We start from the raw sequence: 19,136 nt of genomic DNA on the forward strand, positions 1-19,136 counted from the left end.
CCGGAAACTACACCGCGGGAAAACTCCCGACTCCACTGAACTCTCTCACTCCCTGCTCTGGAACCTTCGTCCAAGGACTTCGCCCCTCTATCGCCCGGAAACTCCGCCGTGGGAGAACTCACTCAGTCTCCGACTTTCTGCCCTGGAACCTTCGTCCAAGGACTTCGCCACTCTGCCGCACCCGCGGCACTATCGCCCGGAAACTCCGCCGCGGGAGAACTCCCCACTGAACTCCTCTCGAAGGTCGGCCCAACCTCCTTATATAGCCCTTGGGTTCCCGTCCAGAACAATCGGGCATGTCGCCGAGATATCGCGCGACCTTCGCCGTCGAAATGCCCAGAAACGCGTCGTGAGTCCTCGAAGGACGCGGCAGCTGCTCAAAGAACGCAGATAAACGCAACAAGCATCGGGTTCCCACAAAACGCGCCGATAAACATGTCTGAGTCCTTTTATGCCGCAGTGCGACCTCTTTTAAGTAACTCGATCTGAGGCAGGTGCGCGCTGCGACGGTCAGGATGTTGCGAGACAGTATGACACGAGATACCAGGGAGAGGATGCGGGTGGAAGGGGGGCGCAGACAGGCCGAACGAGCGCGGCGATGCCAAGCACTGCAGCCAAGCGCGATCGTAACAGTATAATGAAATTACTAATTGCAGGCTTATGTAAAAATTAATTAAAAAAAAATTCATTATATACCTAGCTACACTTTCACAGATTAAGATGATCAATTTTATTGAAATTAGAAATGAGTCGAAAAATTATATCATTCTTTTTATGGTATGTACATAAGGTAGATGTTAAACGGATGTTAAATTGGGGAATTCTAATGCCAGTATTATCAAGAATGGACTTACAATTTAATTTTGAACAGTAACAGTTTTTAATAAATACATAATCCAGATAGATACGGTGTTCAGATAGAGAATCTATAGTAAGCTGAGAGAAGTTTTTAAGTTTAATTATTTTATCAAATTTATTCTTAATTGATTCTAATTTATTGCTATCGGAAGGATTAATTGAATTCCAAATAACTGAACAATATTCTAACTTCTTTTATAGAAGAAGTGATTGGGATTATTTTATTGTTAAGAACATAAATAATATTTTACAGGAATATATTTCCTTGTGAAGGAGATAATTTTTGTTTTACTTGTGTTAAGAGTTACTAAATTTAATAAGCACCATTTATTAATTTCATGTAGAATTTCAAGTAACAAGCAGTCATTGATAGAGTTAATACTTCTGGAAATTTTAAAATCATCGGCAAACAATACACCACTTGAATGTTTATGTACACATGTAATATCATCAATGTAAATATTGAAAAGTAATGGAGAGAGAGTGCCACCCTGCGGGACCCCAGATGGAACTTTAAAATATGAAGAATAACTGTTGTTGATGGAAACAAAAATGCATCTATTATGAAGGTAGCCGGAAAACCAGGTTACAAAATTGCCACACAAACCAAATTTAGCAAGTTTACTGAGTAAAATATCATGGTTAACAGTGTCGAATCGCACAAGGGCCTCCAATGTGTGGTTTTCAGGGTATCTTTCACAAACATTAATTTATTTTACCCTCTTTGGCCATTGGCACCAATATAGAAGGTATATAGAAACCTTCCTACATGTGTATATTATCAATTAAAAATATAATTAGAGGGAAATATACCGTACGAGTCGCACAAGGGCCTCTCAGGGCCTCCAATGTGTGGTTTTCAGGGTATCTTTCAGAAACATTAATTTATTTTACCCTCTTTGGCCATTGGTACTAATATATCAGGTAAATAGAAACCTTCCTACATGTGTATACTATCAATTAAATATATAAATGGAAGGAAATATACTGTACGAGTCGCAGAATCACCTCTCAGGGCCTCCAATGTGTGGTTTTCAGGGTATATTTCACAAACATTAATTTTTTTTACCCTCTTTGGCCATTGGCACCAATATAGCAGGTATATAGAAACCTCACTACATTTGTATACCATCAATTAAAAATATATTTGGAGGGAAATATACCGTACGAGTCGCACAAATTGCGAAATTGACTGCGCACGGTAGACACTGCAGTTTATCGTTCACCTGGCGCCGAGGCTGGACGCATTTGCGCACCGCGGATCCTTTACCTTCCCGCCATTACTGATCAACAGAAATAGAGTAAGTTTTCTACATCCGTTTGTATCCGCTCCGTGGCCAGCCTAACTCGGCAAGACACCGCCAGTTGCTTAATTAATAATATATTATGCCTTTGGGACACATTTTGTATTTTACGTAATTTTTATTTGTTTCAAAGTGGGCCATTCTTGTGGACCTGCTATCACATAAAGTATACTAGCTGCGAGGCTTTATCGTGTTCCACCCACATGGGGCCACCTCAGGACTTCTAGTGAAACCAAACTATCAAACGCTTCATTAACTGGGACTTTGCAGCAACCCGTGTGAGACATGAGTCTACCCTCTGTCCAGCTTATCACGATGGGACTGGACGTTCCCTTGTCTTACATCAGCATCATCTAACCGTGAGCATCTCCATGCTTCACATGTCAATTATTAGTAAACTATAACATATTTGTAAGTACCATGCCTGTTGTGTGGTTTCGTGGATTCAGTGTTCGGTAATGTCCGCCACGTCTTAGTGCTGCACATGTTAATCATTAGGAAACATTAACGTAGTTGTATGTAATATGCGTGTGACATCGCGGATTCAACATTCGGCAATGTATGCCATGTATTAGTAATTCCGATGTCAGAAAGTGGTACTCCTCGCATTGTTTCGATCCACACCAGCAGCATTCCATGTGAACTGTGCTTGCCCTAGTTCCGGGACTCCGGAGATTCGCAACTTCTCGCGTGATCTGCTTTACTGCGATTGAGCGAAATCCCAGTGCATAAGGACGAGTCTATGACTCTCAAAGTGCACCAGGCCAGGTCTATGACAGCACAGGATGTGTGTTAAGAATAAACACAGTTTCTTCACCTTTGGGAGTTTAATTCCGTAAATTAAGCTCAACCACCGTGTCACTGTCTCCGGCCACGTGGCCGATGTCAATCCCTGAGGACCCTCGTGCTCTACACGTTAATCCCCCAGAGAGACAGTGGGACCAGTGTCGATCTATATGTTGCAAAACAGTTAAAACATATAATTTAAACCTTCTAGTTGTTCCCCTAGCTAGTATAATTAATTTCCCTAACAGATTATACTGATTGATAATGATAACAAAAAATTCCAGCAACTGCTGCCATCTCCTGAAGTTAATGTTACAAGAAAGTTCTACCAATTTTCCATTTTTGGAAAAGCATAAAAAAAAAAATCATGACGTATGTGTATATTTCTCCTTAAATTTTTCTAAATTATTATTATTTTTTATCGTAGAGTTTGACTATCGATAAATTGAATCGAATATTATATAAGTTCGATACATGCTTGCTTGGTGGTGAATCTTTTTATCAAATTATTTACCAATGATTTTGCATGTTATGTCAAGAAATGGCGGATGATGGGCTGGACGGGTTTTGTGGGTCAAAGTTTTGGGTATGTTAGAAATAATATTAAGTTGTAGATGTTATACATCATATATATATTCTAATTTCTTTAAATTTTTCAATGAATCATATTCGTCTATGTTGAGTTTATACTGTTAGGGTGTTTGAAAGTGCACTTTTAAATGTTTTGAACTACCCGGAATGGATTTCGTATAGGTTATACTACCAGTTCAGATATTCTTAATTTTATTTAGTTTTTGAATTTAAAAATTTTCTGTAGGAATTTTCGCGTTTAGGAGTATAACTTTGCACTCAAGATACATAAAAAAATAAAGCATTTACTCTTCCAACTCAATAATTACCAGGTTATGTTTTCTGCCGGGTTTATAAGCTACAAAAAAAAAAAAAAAATGCCCGACTCAAAAAGGGCTATTCTGAAGGAGAGCCTCTTTAAAAAAATTTTTTAATTCTTTTTAAAAATTTCTTAAATACTTGTTTTCTAATCATTCGCATAGATGGTGTTATACTAGTAGTTTGTAGTTTGTTTTAACACGTGGTTATGTTAGGTTAGTTTTATATATTAGAAATACTGTAATGCTGTGAGAATGGTATATTGGTTAGGTTAGCCACATTAAATATACCGTGGGTAAAGTAAAAATAAAATTACAAAAATACCATTTGGCAACACTAGAGACGTTCCTGTATTTATCTTGATAACAGCATTAATAAATACGTAATAGTTAATGAGATACCTGGGAAGTGAAAGTGCATAGTTTTTTCCTTCATTATACCATTATTAAATTTCTTCATTTACCGCTAAAGTAATCTTATAAAATTAATTTATTTTGTGAGAAACTTTAAATTAAAACAATTTCAACAGTTATTCCGTTAATATTTGCTGGTTTTTATAGCAGTTTTCTGAGATGAATCTGAAGTGCACTCAAAGTATTTGAACCAATCACTTTTTCGGTAAATCTGTATTGTACGGATTAGCGCCAAAAAAAATCTTACAAATATGAAATAACTTTCATTATAGGCTCTTTTACGTCCTCTTTTCAGAACCGCCTGCGGAGATTAAAAATTCCAATTACTTTTGGAGATATCGCCGTTCTTATTTTGCAATACAAGCCCTATGTAATCATTCAACAGACGCCATTTTATATTTTGCCGTGTGTGCGTGAATGCCTAAATAACGGAAATTTTCCATTAGGTAAGGTTAGTTACATGATAAATACTTCAAAATAAACGGAAATTAAAAATATCAATTAATTTTACTTGTATAGTTTTAAGTATTTATAATGTAACTGACCTGACCTAACAAAACGGGACAAAGGTAGATTAGGTCAGGTCAGCTACAGTATAAATACTTTGAAACTGAACGGACATTAAAAATAATAAAAATTAATTTTAATGGTTGTTTAGTTTTAAAGTATTTATAATGTAGCTGACCTGACCTAACAAACCGGGAAAAAGGATGAACAGTAGGAACTCACGTAATTTTCTTTTTACGTGATGTAGTCGTTCAACTACGTTGCGAAAAAAATAAATAATAATACTTGTAAACAAGCAACAATGGTGAACGCGGGAAGCCTACGATTCACTCAACTTTCTGGACATACCCGAATACTCACGTTGGCAAGCCTTCTTTCAACAGACGAGAGGCAAACGCCCGATCGTGCATCTTCGGTTTTTTGTTTGTTTTTTTGTTTATTGTAAATAAATATGCAACTCATGAAAACTAATGGTCAATTAGGTTGTTAGCTACATTATAAATACTTCAAAACATTGTGGATGGTTGATTTGGTTAGGATAGCTACATTAAAAATACTGTGAAATCATGTAAACGGTTTCCTAGCGCTGGATAGCTACATATTTAAAAGTTATTTGCTAAGCAACCATAAAATGATTTTACAGTTTTTTTAATGTAGCTATACTTACCTAATATAACCAACCATCTACAATGTTTTAAAGTATTTTTAATTACTTCTTGCTAATTTTAAGAAGAGAAGGCTTGCCAACGTGAGTATTCGGGTATGTCCAGAAAGATGTGTGAATCGTAGGCTTCCCGCTGAACGACGCATCAGTGCACAACATGAAAATTAAAAAATTCAATATCTCCTAAAGTATTTGGAATTTCTGATCTCCGCCAGGTTTAATGAAAAGAGGAAGTTAAAGAGCACAGAATAAAGGTATTTTCGGATTTAAAAATTTTTTTTTTAAAAAAATCGCCAAAAAATGAATATTAAAAAATTCGATATCTCCAAAAGTAATTGGAATTTTTTATCTCCGCAGGCGGTTCTGAAAAGAGGACGTAAGATAGCATATAATGAAAGTTATTTCATATATGTACAATTTTTTTTGGCGCTAATCCGTACAATACAGATTTACCACTTTTTCTTTCTGTGATTGTACTTGTGTGTGTAAACTGTGATTTTTTTTTTGTCAGAAAATTGGAACATTTTTGTGTATGCACTGCCATTTTTTTTCTGTTCAGGATACCAACCTGACGTGGTACACAGAGGACCCCGATCTCACACCATGCTTCCAGAAGACAGTTCTGGTGTGGGTGCCGTGTGCCTTCCTGTGGCTCTTCTCGCCGCTCGAGACTTACTACATCCTCCACAGCAAGACCAGGAATGTTCCCTGGAACTGGCTCAACGTCTCCAAGCTGGCAAGTCAACGATAAAACTTGTTTTTGAAGCGATCTTGTTGTCCTTTTCATCTCTGCAGGTTGCAATACATGAGTGGTCAGATAACTTGGCTCCAACCGAGGCAATATGAGTGTGATTCTCGGTGGGGTCTTACACAGATCATTTGCAAGTGGGAAACAGGGGCGGATGCTGTAGCGGGTGGGTTTTCTGGGGTGTACGCGTCATATCCTCCACTGATGCATTCTGTCGCTGCCTCAATTCACTGTGCATAGCTTGGAATGTATGTGGGTTCAGAGGTGGCCTAAGTGGACTTGTTTTTGCAGTAGGTAATTACCAATGTTGGCTGCTTTAAAACATGGTTTAAACCATGTTTTTTTTTATAAAAAGTGGTTTTTATAAAGTGGTTTTCATAAAATAAACAAAATAGTTTTTTAAATAATATATTTTAAAATAGAATAAATATTTTAATTTAAATGAAAGGTTTAATTCCACTCTTATAACAATAAAAGTTTGGTCATTAATGTTTCTTGTGATTTACGGGAACAAAAAAAACTAAATACCTACTGATCAAGATCTTATAATTTAAATTATCAGAATAAGTTATGAATCATACCCAGCTAAATACTCCTTTAAAATTAAAAATCATAAATAAAAAATTTGTATCCTGTGGAAAATCCGTGAATGTACTATAAATCCCCATTCTGTGAGAAACTTATTCTATGGAGAATCCTCCTCCTGTGGGGAAATACTCTTTCTGTGGTTAAGTTCCAGTCAGATGTGCAGATTTGCTGGAATTCAGTTCTTCGATGTTAAAACTTATGGTTCAACGTGAGTGACAGAGAGCAGGATGTTGTATGGCTTTCATTTGAACATGGTGAGAACCAAACTAACTAATGTAATAAAAAAAAGTGTTTTAAACATTAAAAAAAAAAAAAAAATGATTTGAATAAGAAAATAAGTATGGTTGTTTAAACTTGGTTTTTTCTAACCCTGATAATTACCTAGTATGGACAAAAAATAGCTTCATCCAGCATAGCCCTATTCCAGTTTTTTTTGTGCACCCTCTTATTTATTAGGCTTTTACAATTGTTTTAAATAAATGAGAGGGAATGACTGGGATTAGCAGTTTTATGGTTTTATGCTTGTTTCAGGGTGTCTACTGACCCCGGAAAACCTGGAAAAATCAGGGAATATTGTAATCAGGGAAAAATCAGGGAATTTTTTTAAAATTCAGGGAATTTTTGTTTGGTAGGTTGTAGTTGGCAATACGTTTTTTGTTTATTGATCTGCTTGCATTGCCGTTGCATCAAGTGTATCGTGTCCCATTTTTTTATTTTTGAATAGAAAATATCGATCAGTTCCCACGTCCATTTTCTTTTATTTACCATCGGATTTGGAAGTGGCGTTAAATCACGTGATACAAACTGGTTCAAGCTGGTCTGTTATCCTGCTGACGTACGTGCTGCAGCATGTGCTTCCCACGTTCTGATTATACTGACAGGTGCATTTAATTTTAAGTATCTATGGATGCCCTCAACGTAAACTGGGCATTTTTGTTAGCTTTGAAAATACATATCACAGACACTTTTGGTGAAGATTCACCATCGTTGCTAGAAATTGGTAGCTGTGGGCTTCATACGGTCCATGGTGCTTTCAAAACTGGAATTTCTGCTATACAATTGGACGTTGTTAGTTTTTTCAGGCACAGTTACTATTTGTTTATGCATGTACCTGCAAGGAGGGCAGATTACATTATAATAACTGGATCAGAGCTTTTTTCCAATAAATTTTGTGCAATCAGATGGAATACTGCAGTTGCTGAGCGTGCCATGAAAATGTTACCCCACCTAAAGAAATTTGTTAATGAAGTTTCTATTTCATCTGTGTCTTTCAGTGTAGTGAAAAGTGCTCTTGAAGATAATCTTCTAGAAGTAAAATTGACATTCTTCTACTCTTTGGCATCAGAGCTGGAATTGTTTCTCACAATGTTCCAAAGTGAAGCACTCATGGCACCTTTTCTCTATGATTCACTGGTAGACATTTTATTAGCTTTGGCAGGAAAGTTTTTGAAACCAGAGGTACTGAAGAGCTTTAGGGAGAAACGCAATGTATCTCGATTTGATGTAGATAACCAGGAAAATATATTGACTGCTAACAATATCAAGTTGGGTTATGCAGTACGCCATGCCATCAAGAAAGAGAAAGTACCAGTAAAGTCTGTCCTGTTACTGAAAAATGATGTTAGGACTTGTCTAAAGGTTATGGTAGAAAAACTTCAAGACAAAAGTCCCCTGAAGTACAAACTTATCAAGGGAATTTCTTGCTTATGTCCGTCTGTGGCTTTAAATTTGGGTGTGAGAAAACAGCGTGTGCGTTACAGTTTAGAATGTTGTCTTCAAAACAAGTGGCTATAAGGACAAGAAGCTGATAACATTGAGTGATCATATCAGTTGGTATGTTCCTCGCAAGATTCTGAAGCACTGTTCTCGTCTTTTTCTCGAGAAGACTGGCGCCTTGATCACTTTTGGATGCTCATTCTTAAGGCACATACAGTAGCTGCCAAACAGGCTTTCTAAAGTTTGTGATGATGATGTTGGTACTTTCCCATGGAAAGAGGATTTTCAGTGAATTCTAATCTGCTGACTGAAAACTTGCAGGAAGAAATACTGATCGCACAAAGACAGATGTACGACTTTGTTCAAAGTTCTGGAGGTGTAGAGCATGTTGATATCACCAAGTCCATGTTACAGTATGTAAGAAATGCTAGTTGTAGGCGTAAGGAAGCCCTGCAAACAAAACAAAAAGAAAGGAAGCTACAGACAAGAAGAAGGCAGAAAAAGAAGATTTGAAGAACAGATCAAAGCATTGCAGTTGAAGAAGGCTCGAGTGTTGGATTTGGCTCGTTCTGAAGCAAGTGCAATAGACGCAAAAGTTGAGTCACTGCGAAATTGATGGGAGCTTCCTTTTACTTATGTTTTTGCAAAAGTGTGTGAAATATTTGTAGCAGCATGTTTTATTTGCCATCAATTGAGTCACTTTGGCCACGTCTGGAAGAAGATTTTTTTTTTTACTAATTTAAGTGAGTTGAAATACTTTGAAACCCGTCAATGTACTGTTATGCAGTTTTTTCAGTTTCGTGGAATGTCGTAATTGTTTTACAGAAAACCTGGAAAAGTTCAGTTTTAGACCTGGAAAACCTGGAAAAATCAGGGAATTTCATTTACTAGATCTGGTAGACACCCTGTTTTTTTCATGCTTGAAAGATTCTTCAAACAGATGCTGGAGCTGCACAAAAGTGGGATTTTTCCAGTGCATTTTGCACAACAATGAAGTATATCGTAATGGTAGTTGAAGAGACTAAATTATGGTACAGTAGAGCATCCTGTATCCGGAATGGTCGGGACTTAGACTATTCCGGAAAGTAGAAATTCACTATAAGGCCCCCTAATTGAAAAAAAAAATTGCTCCCGAAGTTTGTGAACATCCTGTAGCTGTAGATGAGGACGGCAAGGGGGGTGGGGGTAGGGTGATGACAGCTACATCCGGTGGTGTGACATAGCCACGGGCACGCTTATCAGACCTTGCCTAGAAGCACGCTACAGCTACGTGACTGTACCATGATGTCCGCGCGAAGCAAGCATACGTAGGCGAGACGTTTGACATTCAATGAATTGTGTTACAATTACATAATTTACATACAGTTTGTACAGTGATTTGGTGTATCCACATGTTGCATAAATAAAATATAAAATAATAACACATGGTACAGTTAGGTACGGTACATTACAGATAAAAAAAACACTTACCATGACTCACTGTAGGCTACACATGTCCCGCGAATAAAAAATAATGTCCTAGAACTTAGATAAACTGCATTGAAATAATCACTATATACGGCCCCACTTGTCTGTGTGTAAGAAACATTGTTTAACAGTCGCATTAATTTAAATTTAAAAAGCTAAACAACAAATTACCTAAATCGTCACACATTGTGAAAGACAGGAGAAGTTAAAGTTAATCACTGTCACTGTCACTCTGAACGTAACTGTTTACGTTTGTGCTACTGGTGCCAGGTGTTGGATCGTCAATGTTCTCACTCGTAGTTGAAGCAGGTGTGGAAACAGGAGCTTTTTTGAACATGTCACTAATGCGTTGTTGCCGCACACGTTTGTGCTTCTCTTCAGTCAGCTGTTTTTGAAGCATTTACAAATGCATAATTTGCTGGTTGTTGATATAACTTCGTTGCTCTAGGCCAGCTATTAATCGTTCAATGTGGTGAAGGCACTCATCTTGCAAGATTTTCTCCTGTGGTTCATCTTCATCGCTACTGCTTTCATTTTTTCCGTCGTCTTTGTTACACTTAACAGAGTCTAATATCTCCTTATCTGAAAAGTGATGCACAACGGGAACATTATCATCAACACAAAACCATTCCACAATGTTTTGTTCTTGCAATTGTAAGTCTTCTAGTTCTGGATTTGTTATATTCTTGGCATACTCCAGCAGTTCGTTCACGTTTTTTTGTTCAAAACCTTTGAAGTCGGCTTCATTTCCCTTGTCATGAACCTCGTCACGATAAACCAAAGTCGGCCACAATTTAAACCATGCCTTGTGAAATGTTGACGCAGGCATACCTTCCCATGCACGAGCTAGTGACCATATGACATCCTTTATGGTGTATTCCTTTTTAATTTCTGAGATCGTTTTGCCGCCATTCAGATCAGATAAAAAGTGCTTCATGAACTCCGTGCGATGACATTTTAGGGAGCGTAATATTCCCTGATCTTGCGGTTGGATTAGTGCAGTGCGGTTAGGGGGCAGATACATGAGAAACATTATCCCTGTCTAGTGTTTCAGCTGCAGGATGCGCGGAGCAGTTGTCTAGCACAAGGACAATCTTGCAGTGCGGGTCTAAGCCTATCTTGTTACAGTGTTGCCGGCTCTGGCGCACAAAACTGTCAAACCATTCTGTGGTTATTGCAGATGTTATCCACGCGGTTTTTGTAGCTCGGTATTCAACGGGTAACACTTTAACACCTTTTAGCGCCCTTGGGCGCAAGCTTTTGCCAATTACGAGTAGCTTCAGCTTGTGGGTACCGGCAGCATTTGAACAACCAAGCACGGTCAATATGTCTTTAGAATCTTTCATCCCGCTGTGAGGATTATCTGCAGTGCACAGCGTGCTTCGAGGCATACAACGCCAGTACAAAGCAGTCTCGTCCGCATTGTAAACTTGGTCTGCTGTTAAGTTGTTGTCCAACACATATTCTGCGAACTCAACAACAAACTTTTCCGCCGCCGCTGTATCTGCAGAAAGCTTTTCACCGCTAACTTTGAAAAAAGAAATTCCATGGCGTTTTTTGAATTTATGAAGCCACCCTAACGAATAGTCACAATCGTATGTTAGATTCAGTTCGGCATGAAACATTTTTGCCTGTTCTATCAGCATCTGTCCAGAAATGCTAACACCTTCACTTTGCCGCAAACGAAACCATTGATAAAGAGCATTATCAAGGTCGCTACATTTACTACCCTGCATTGTTTTTCTGTTTTCAATTTCTCTCTTTGTATCACTGTCCGAATAAAATTTACACAGTTCATTCTTTTGTTTCTTTATGTCGTAAATCGTCGAAATGCCGACATCATATGATTGGCTGAGATTTTTAACAGAAGTCCCAGCATCTAGTTTCTTGAGAATCTCAACCTTTTCTTTAATGGTAAGAACTTTTTTCCTTCGTTTAGTACTCTTTTCCTTATCATCAGGAAGTTTATGTTTTGAAATCATCACGTGTCTGCAGGAACGTACATACTATAGCCCGTCCCACTCTTAGATTGCAGTACACGGCTTATGGCGCGCGCTGTTGCCAAATCTCTAACACATTACGAATTTCAGGAGATGCGTGTATTTGTAATTTGGATCGAACAAGAAGCATTTTAAGAAATCATATCGTAATTTATAATATTTTATACTATTACACATATAAAATTGTAATAATACCACTTTTATGTAAATTTCAAATAAAAACTACCTATTGTAGACGAAAATTTCTTATAGTTTGTTTTTCTGTTCTAAAAATCCCATATATATATATATATGACTTGTCCAAAAATACGGCATTTATCGGGCCCATGAAAATGTGATATATATATATATATATCACATTTTCATGGGCCCGATAAATGCCGTATTTTTGGACAAGTCATGTCCAAAATGATAAATAAAATACAGTAATGGAAATTCTCGGTCGAGTAAGTTATGGGAAAAATCCGAACAATTGGTTCGAAATGGGGAAGATTTTTTGAAAAACAGGAAAATCGCAACAACTCACATAATATGAATAATATCGAATCCGTTTTAACGTATGATAACTCGGATTACCTAATGCCGAAAAATGTTTTCTAAATACATTTTTGATACGACCAGCCATAACTGCATGGGTTCGAAAAACATTTTCACCGGACAAAAAAACGTAACTGCCTTAGTAGACACCTTATAAAATCTGTTTAAATTGTTTGTAATAATATCATAGTTATTTTCCAAAACTTTGTCTAAAACAATGTTTGATAAGATGCTTGGTGTTGAGAAGGATAGAAAAGTAATTCAAAATTTTGTACCATGATCGCTATTGAATTCCTTCGTATTTATTTCATACATTTTACCTATTATGTTCAAGAATCGATTATAATATTTTTTGTTGACTAAGGAAGCCATGTATTTGAAATTGCTTGTAGGACAGAACCCCACTTATCTAAACACACGACCCTGTTTCCTCTTATGACGGCAGCGCGCGCTCTTGTACTGATAAGACACATCTTTAACAGCTATTTCCACAGAAACTGTAGAAGCAATTGAGATGGGGCTGCTTTTAAAAACTAATTCAATTCATTGTGAACATTTTTCTTGCTTTCGTCCCCCATCTATCTTTAATAGAAAAAATTTTTTCCGCGGGTCAACTTTTTGATGTTTCAGTTTGTGAGAAAATGCATTTCAATATATTAAAAATATTATTTAAGTGAAACCTGTACAGTTTTTGTCTTAACATTTGTTCGGTGGCGTCCTAAGGCATTAATTTACTAATAAAAAAAATCTGAATGAAATACTCATGTAGGTTTTCTTTTTTTGATGTGAAACATATCGGAATACTTCAAAACAGTTCGCAGCGAATAAGTTATGTTTTTTAATTTTTTCGGACACTTAAAATATTGTTAAGTATTCAAAATAAGCATTGCCTGATGCGTATTTTGATTCTATACAATATGAAAAAAAGCTTGGTCCAAAAATTAAAATTTTAAATTTCGTTTGATATTTGGCAACAACGCACGAAGAAACAAGGACAGTGCTAACGGCAATCGGCGTGTGTTAGAGAGAGAGAGAATGCGCCCATTTACTTCCACACTGCAATCTAAGAGTGGGATGCTCTATAGCGATCGAGCACCACAAGCAAGACTGACATTGAACACACACAATACACCACTCCACCTCCCCTACAACGCGTTATCACGGCGCGCTTACGTTTAGGCGGGGCCGCTGCCGCCAATTCCTGATATGCGCTCGAAGCCCGTGCACTGCAGTCGCGAGACCGGAAGCCTTGGCTTCCATCATAACTCGCTGAGTGATTATAAAATCAAGTGCACCCTGACTGACTAGACGGGGCGTGAACTGCGCAAACAATCAGTATTTACTTCCGCGGGAATAATATATATTAAAATATATTATAATTCATTTAAAAATATATATATATTTTTAAATTTTGTAAATTTTTTTTAACTCTCGGAAAACATCCGGATAGTAGAAATTCCGGTAAGTAGAATTACGGATACAGGATGCTCTACTGTACAAACGTGAATTGAGACAGAGGGTTTTTTCTCTCTCTCAAAAACTGCTCACAAAACCAGGGGTCGGACTGGAGTCATACCCCAAGAAAAATATTTTCCATCTAACGTTAACCTCATTATTATATTAAACACGTTGCACCAAACAGAATTTTATATTTTAGTTTATGTAGGATTTACAATTAATTATCTAATTGTTATTTGTGATGGTGTCAATAAAGTTTCCCATCTGCATCATCTCTAATAGTAATTACAACGTTAAAGTTGTACACTGTCAAACAGACCAACAACTTTGCAGCAGCATGTCAATGGAGGTTCTGCAAGAATAATAATGCAGTTGCAAAGGATGTACAAAAACAAGTTGGTGAAAGTGATTCTTATGTATAAGAAAAATAAATTTATTATTTTTAGGTGGAAGAGACATCCAAAAATAGCGGGTTATATGGTTTTACATTTTTCTTGGGAAACTTTCAAATAAATGTTAATTAGTATGATTGTCTTTTGTCTTCATTAGTAAAATATGAGGGTGTTTAGAATGTCTTAATATTGATAGTTCTTGTTTAGTTATTATTTGTGTTTGCTTCATGAGTTAATCACAATTTATGCACTATGTTTCATATTGTGTGTAATTGGTCATAATTTAAATGTTAAACATTTTGTTTGGTTATATGAAAAAATATAAGGTTTGTGGTTGGTAGTGATTCTTCATAAAAAAAAGGCCTTGTTTTTGTGAATAGCTAATTAATTTTTTTTTTAACAGGTCTTGAGTGGTGCCCTTATAATTTTATCACTCGCTGAACTTGGTTTTGTTGCAAAGCTTAGCGGTAATGGCTTTGAGACATTTTCGGTCGACATTTACTCACCTGTTATCAAGATAATCACTTTTGTAAGTACCATAATTTCTTTTTGTTTGGTTTTGTCTATTTTACAACTAGCTTTGATACCGGTTTCATCGTAAAGTGTTCTAATGCTCTGTATTTATATGTAATTTTGAAGGAAAAAAACTAATACTTGTGCTGATTTCTGAGTTTTAGTTCAAATTATGTTATTCATATTTTTTAGGGGTGAGCCGATCACCACATTTGCCGATCATGCCAATGCCAGAAATGTGGTACCGATCATTCCAATTTTTTTGACTGATTAGTGCTATTTTAAGTTGGTTGTAAAATATGCTTCAAATTACTTGAAAAGTATTGCATAAAGATACAAACGTGATCACTGTAAAAAAATTTATATGCACAGTATATATATGCACAATATATTTCACGGTCATGAAATTACATTAAATGTCTCGACAAATTTGTGGTGTTGAAGCCACGTGTCGAATTTCCACCACGTGAAATTTCGGCTTTGCAAAGGTTGCATCTTGCTTTCCCCTCATCACCTACAACAACGGTAAAATGTTTCCAAACAAAGCTGCTTTTCTTTGACATTTATAATCAAAATGCAATATTTAACAGGAAAATATAAACTCCAATTTTTAACTCTGACTTTCAAAACATTAACAAAATGACTAAATGAAAAACGTGATGAAAATACTGTTGTAAATACGCCAGACAGTCGAGGTCAACTATCGCAGTTTGTTACACAATCTATTAGTAATGGATTGTTTTCAATCGAGTCGTCCATATACATACCCGTGTTTTATCGCATAATCGTTTCACTGTTATTTTAAGACGTCCAAATTTGGAGGAAAAAAAAGTGGCAATGTGTTTTGGTCCCGCTGTTAGATTCTAACTGCTTTGTGTATGTAGTTTTCCCATATAAAACGATGTATTTTATAGTTGAAATCTATTATTCATTTGGATTTTACCGTTTATGTATTAAATTTACAGAAATAAGAAGTTGTCTGATGTGTAAATTTTCTTTTAAAGATGTTTTAAAACGTTTTAACCTTTATCTGTTCGTCTTCGTCCCCGCTATGTATCGCATATAAAAAAGTAGCCGGTTGGCATTATTCATGTTTAAAAATGTTGATTCCAATGTAGAGCGAGTGCACGTCGTCGAATATCGATATCGATAGCTCGCCGTACGCATGCAACGTGCGCTTTCTTTCTCTTGTCGATTTAACTAAATTTAATAACCCGCACTTTTTCGTGGAAAGTGTGTACTATGACGATAGTTCAGAAAACAAACCTGGACAACGTAGCAAACATATTAACACAATGATGTAAATAAACAAGTAGTATGGACAACATAACGACGAAATCCTTTTTTTTTCTATTTTAAGTTGACAAAATGTTTTTGTAGCATGGTTTGGTGTGCTTTTGTTTACTCTTTTTAAACAAGCGTACTTTTCATGAATATGTTTATTTTTTAAGAATAGCTTTACTTAATTTTTTTCTGCAGAAAAGATTAAAACATATAAGTAACGTAAATGTTACTTAAAAACGTCAAGCAACAGTTCTGAAGCAAAAAATATGTCAGCGCTTTTGTGTTACGTAGAGAGATTTTTTTTGTCTTCAGAAAGCGGTAATTGGCAAAAAGGATCGGCATGCATGAAGCCGATCATGCAAATGACAAAATGACCAAAATCGGCCGATCTTAATAATCGGCAATCGGAATCGGCTCACCCCTAATATTTTTTATATATGTTTTTAGCCATGTGATTTTTACATACCTCTGATATTTTCTACGTCATAAAAAATGTCTGCTTAACTAGCTTTGAGCAATATTTCTTCACATACCTTGGTAGAAAAATATTTTCATTTAAAGTCCCCCTAACATGAATTATATACATTAATTACAATTTTCAGTTTTGGATTATTATTTTGTGTACAAGTGATAAGACTGAAATAACAAAGCGTGCCTATACTACATATTACACTAAAATGAATGTTTATACAATATATATTTCATATTTCCTAATAGATAATATTATTATCTTTGAAATATTTGTGCAATGGGAGTGCATACTTGATGTAAGTTTTTGGACATACGCCATTGCTAAGGGTTCTTAGCAATGGCGTATGTCCAAAAACTTACATAAAGTCAGATAATATTATCATGAGAAATTAGCTAATAAGTTTTTAGAAACATATATATTGAAAATATAAAAAAGATATTAATATCTCTATTAGTTTGGTAAATTCCTTAATGTAATTCATAATGAATTTTGTACAAAAATGTATGGAATAATGGATTGGAAAAAATTGATATTTCAGTGTTTGATTTTGCATCTCTTATTAGTAACACATTTTTACATTGACTTTGGCAACTTTTTAAAACACAAAAAAAAAAAATAAAAAATAGTAGTTAATTTTTTTTAAATTCTGAGTAGTTCTGTTCTAGACATGCTTACTAGGTTATTACTAATGATTTTATTTTATAAATGCCTACGTCAGTCAAAATTAAATTATTTTGTGAAATATTTTAGTTTCATATTTGTTGAATAATGCACTATTATTCTATGAATAACTTAAAGACTATAAAAATAAAAAGGAATGACATCAAAATATCCTGTTCTAAATTTGAAATTGGCTTTAAAATATATCAACAAAATCATATCCCTAATGATTGGGAAGTGTTTTCATTTTTTTTTAAATTAAGTTTTGTAAGCATGTTACCCTGAATACTTGTTTATATTTTTTGTGTCGTTTCTGAATTGAAAATGATTAATGTATGTCGGAATATTAGTTATATTTAACCTACTTTTTAGTTTTAATAGGTACTTTTAATGTAATGGTGTGTGTGTGTGTTGGCAGGCCTTGTCGATAATATTAGTAGTGTTCAACCGTCGGAAAGGACTGACCACATCGGGCCTCCAGTTCTTGTTCTGGTTCCTGTTGTCGCTGTGTGGGGTGCCCCAGTTCCGTTCAGAAATACGACAGGCGCTACGAGACGTGAGTTTTTCTTTTGCGATGATGCGTGTCGGACTGTTCGTTGACTTCACAAACTAAGGTTAATGTGTGAAAACTTTTTTTTTGTCCCAGGATGTCGACCCAGAACTGCAGCACAAGTTTGTGATATACATCGTCTACTACCCGTTGGTGCTGGCTTTGTTTTTACTGAACTGCGTCAGCGATGCTGCTCCAACGTTTTCAGAATACCCACCAGTCGAGGTGAGCGTCCTGCGTCCAGGACATAATGTTTCTTGCATTTACATCTGCAAGACACTTGCAAAGTATCGGTACTTGAACGCCAAAGAAATTTGTTACTTTAATTTGCTTACAAAAAATAAAGGCTTGTGGTGAGAAATTCTCTGCAAAACTTTTTATTTTTTATTTTAAATCTTATTAAAAATCAGATATGTAGTATTCACAAGTATTAAATATTTTTCAGTCAAATGTAATAATTATACAGTGAATTTTTTAAAATTTTTAAACCAAATTTGCGAAACATGGAGAAAAAGTGGAATAAAAATATTTTTTAGAAAGGTAGAGAAAGCAGGAGATAAGTGAAGAGAGTAGGAGAAAAGTGGAGAAGAGACCAGCAGAGGAAGTTTTTGTACACATCAATTTAAAAAAAAAAATCCCTCCATCTCCTTTTATAATTCTTAAAGTGGAATTTTGGTGCAATTCGATGAAATATTGCATGCTTGCGACATTCAGATAAGAGGAAAATTATTGTCTACATTTTATTTCTAAAATATAAAAATACTTTTCCTTGAATTTTACACCACTGAATTGTGGTTCCACATGTTTCTCTCATTTTCATCTTACTGTATTTTACATCAATTTTCCTTGGACTTCTGTGAAGTGAAGAAAAAAGGTTTTACTTAATTTTTTATTTTTTATTTGTAAAATATATAATACACATTTGTAAATAATTTATTTGATTGAAAATTTTATTCAAATGAAGGAATAAAACTATTAGCAAAAGCCTAGTGCTTAGTAATGAAAGTAACTTGTTGGGATCTAAATACGTAGATATAGTAGTACTTTAAAGTTATGTACTTTGGTATGATAGTCCACTGTACTCTGTCTTATCGCAATCTAAGTGAAAAATCTTTTAATTTCAGAACCCATGCCCGGAGCAGAATGCTTCGTTCCTGTCGAAGCTGTTCTTCTCGTGGTTCGACCGGCTGGCGTGGAGAGGTTTCCGCAAGCCCCTGGAGATGAAGGACTTGTGGAACATGAACCCCCAGGACACGGCCCGGGAGATTGTGCCTGTCTTCGACAAGCACTGGGAGGCGACCAGGAGGAAGTACGACAAGTGAGTGCGTCAT

At 35.9% G+C, this 19,136-nt stretch overlaps 1 protein-coding gene across 1 annotated transcript in view; it reads left to right on the forward strand.

Annotated features, from left to right (window-relative positions):
- Positions 1 to 3,429: 3,429 nt before the first annotated feature.
- Positions 3,430 to 19,136, forward strand: part of LOC134538418 (multidrug resistance-associated protein 1-like) — a 190,034-nt gene continuing 174,327 nt past the window's right edge. Inside the window, exons 1-6 of the mRNA XM_063379726.1 lie at positions 3,430 to 3,534; positions 5,980 to 6,156; positions 14,730 to 14,855; positions 17,674 to 17,811; positions 17,902 to 18,030; positions 18,930 to 19,123. Of these exons, the coding sequence (XP_063235796.1) occupies positions 3,475 to 3,534; positions 5,980 to 6,156; positions 14,730 to 14,855; positions 17,674 to 17,811; positions 17,902 to 18,030; positions 18,930 to 19,123 (824 nt within the window). The 5' untranslated portion in view covers positions 3,430 to 3,474. The remainder of the gene's footprint in view (positions 3,535 to 5,979; positions 6,157 to 14,729; positions 14,856 to 17,673; positions 17,812 to 17,901; positions 18,031 to 18,929; positions 19,124 to 19,136) is intronic.

This window comes from Bacillus rossius, chromosome 13, assembly GCF_032445375.1.
Source record: "Bacillus rossius redtenbacheri isolate Brsri chromosome 13, Brsri_v3, whole genome shotgun sequence".
NCBI classification, from domain to species: domain Eukaryota; kingdom Metazoa; phylum Arthropoda; class Insecta; order Phasmatodea; family Bacillidae; genus Bacillus; species Bacillus rossius.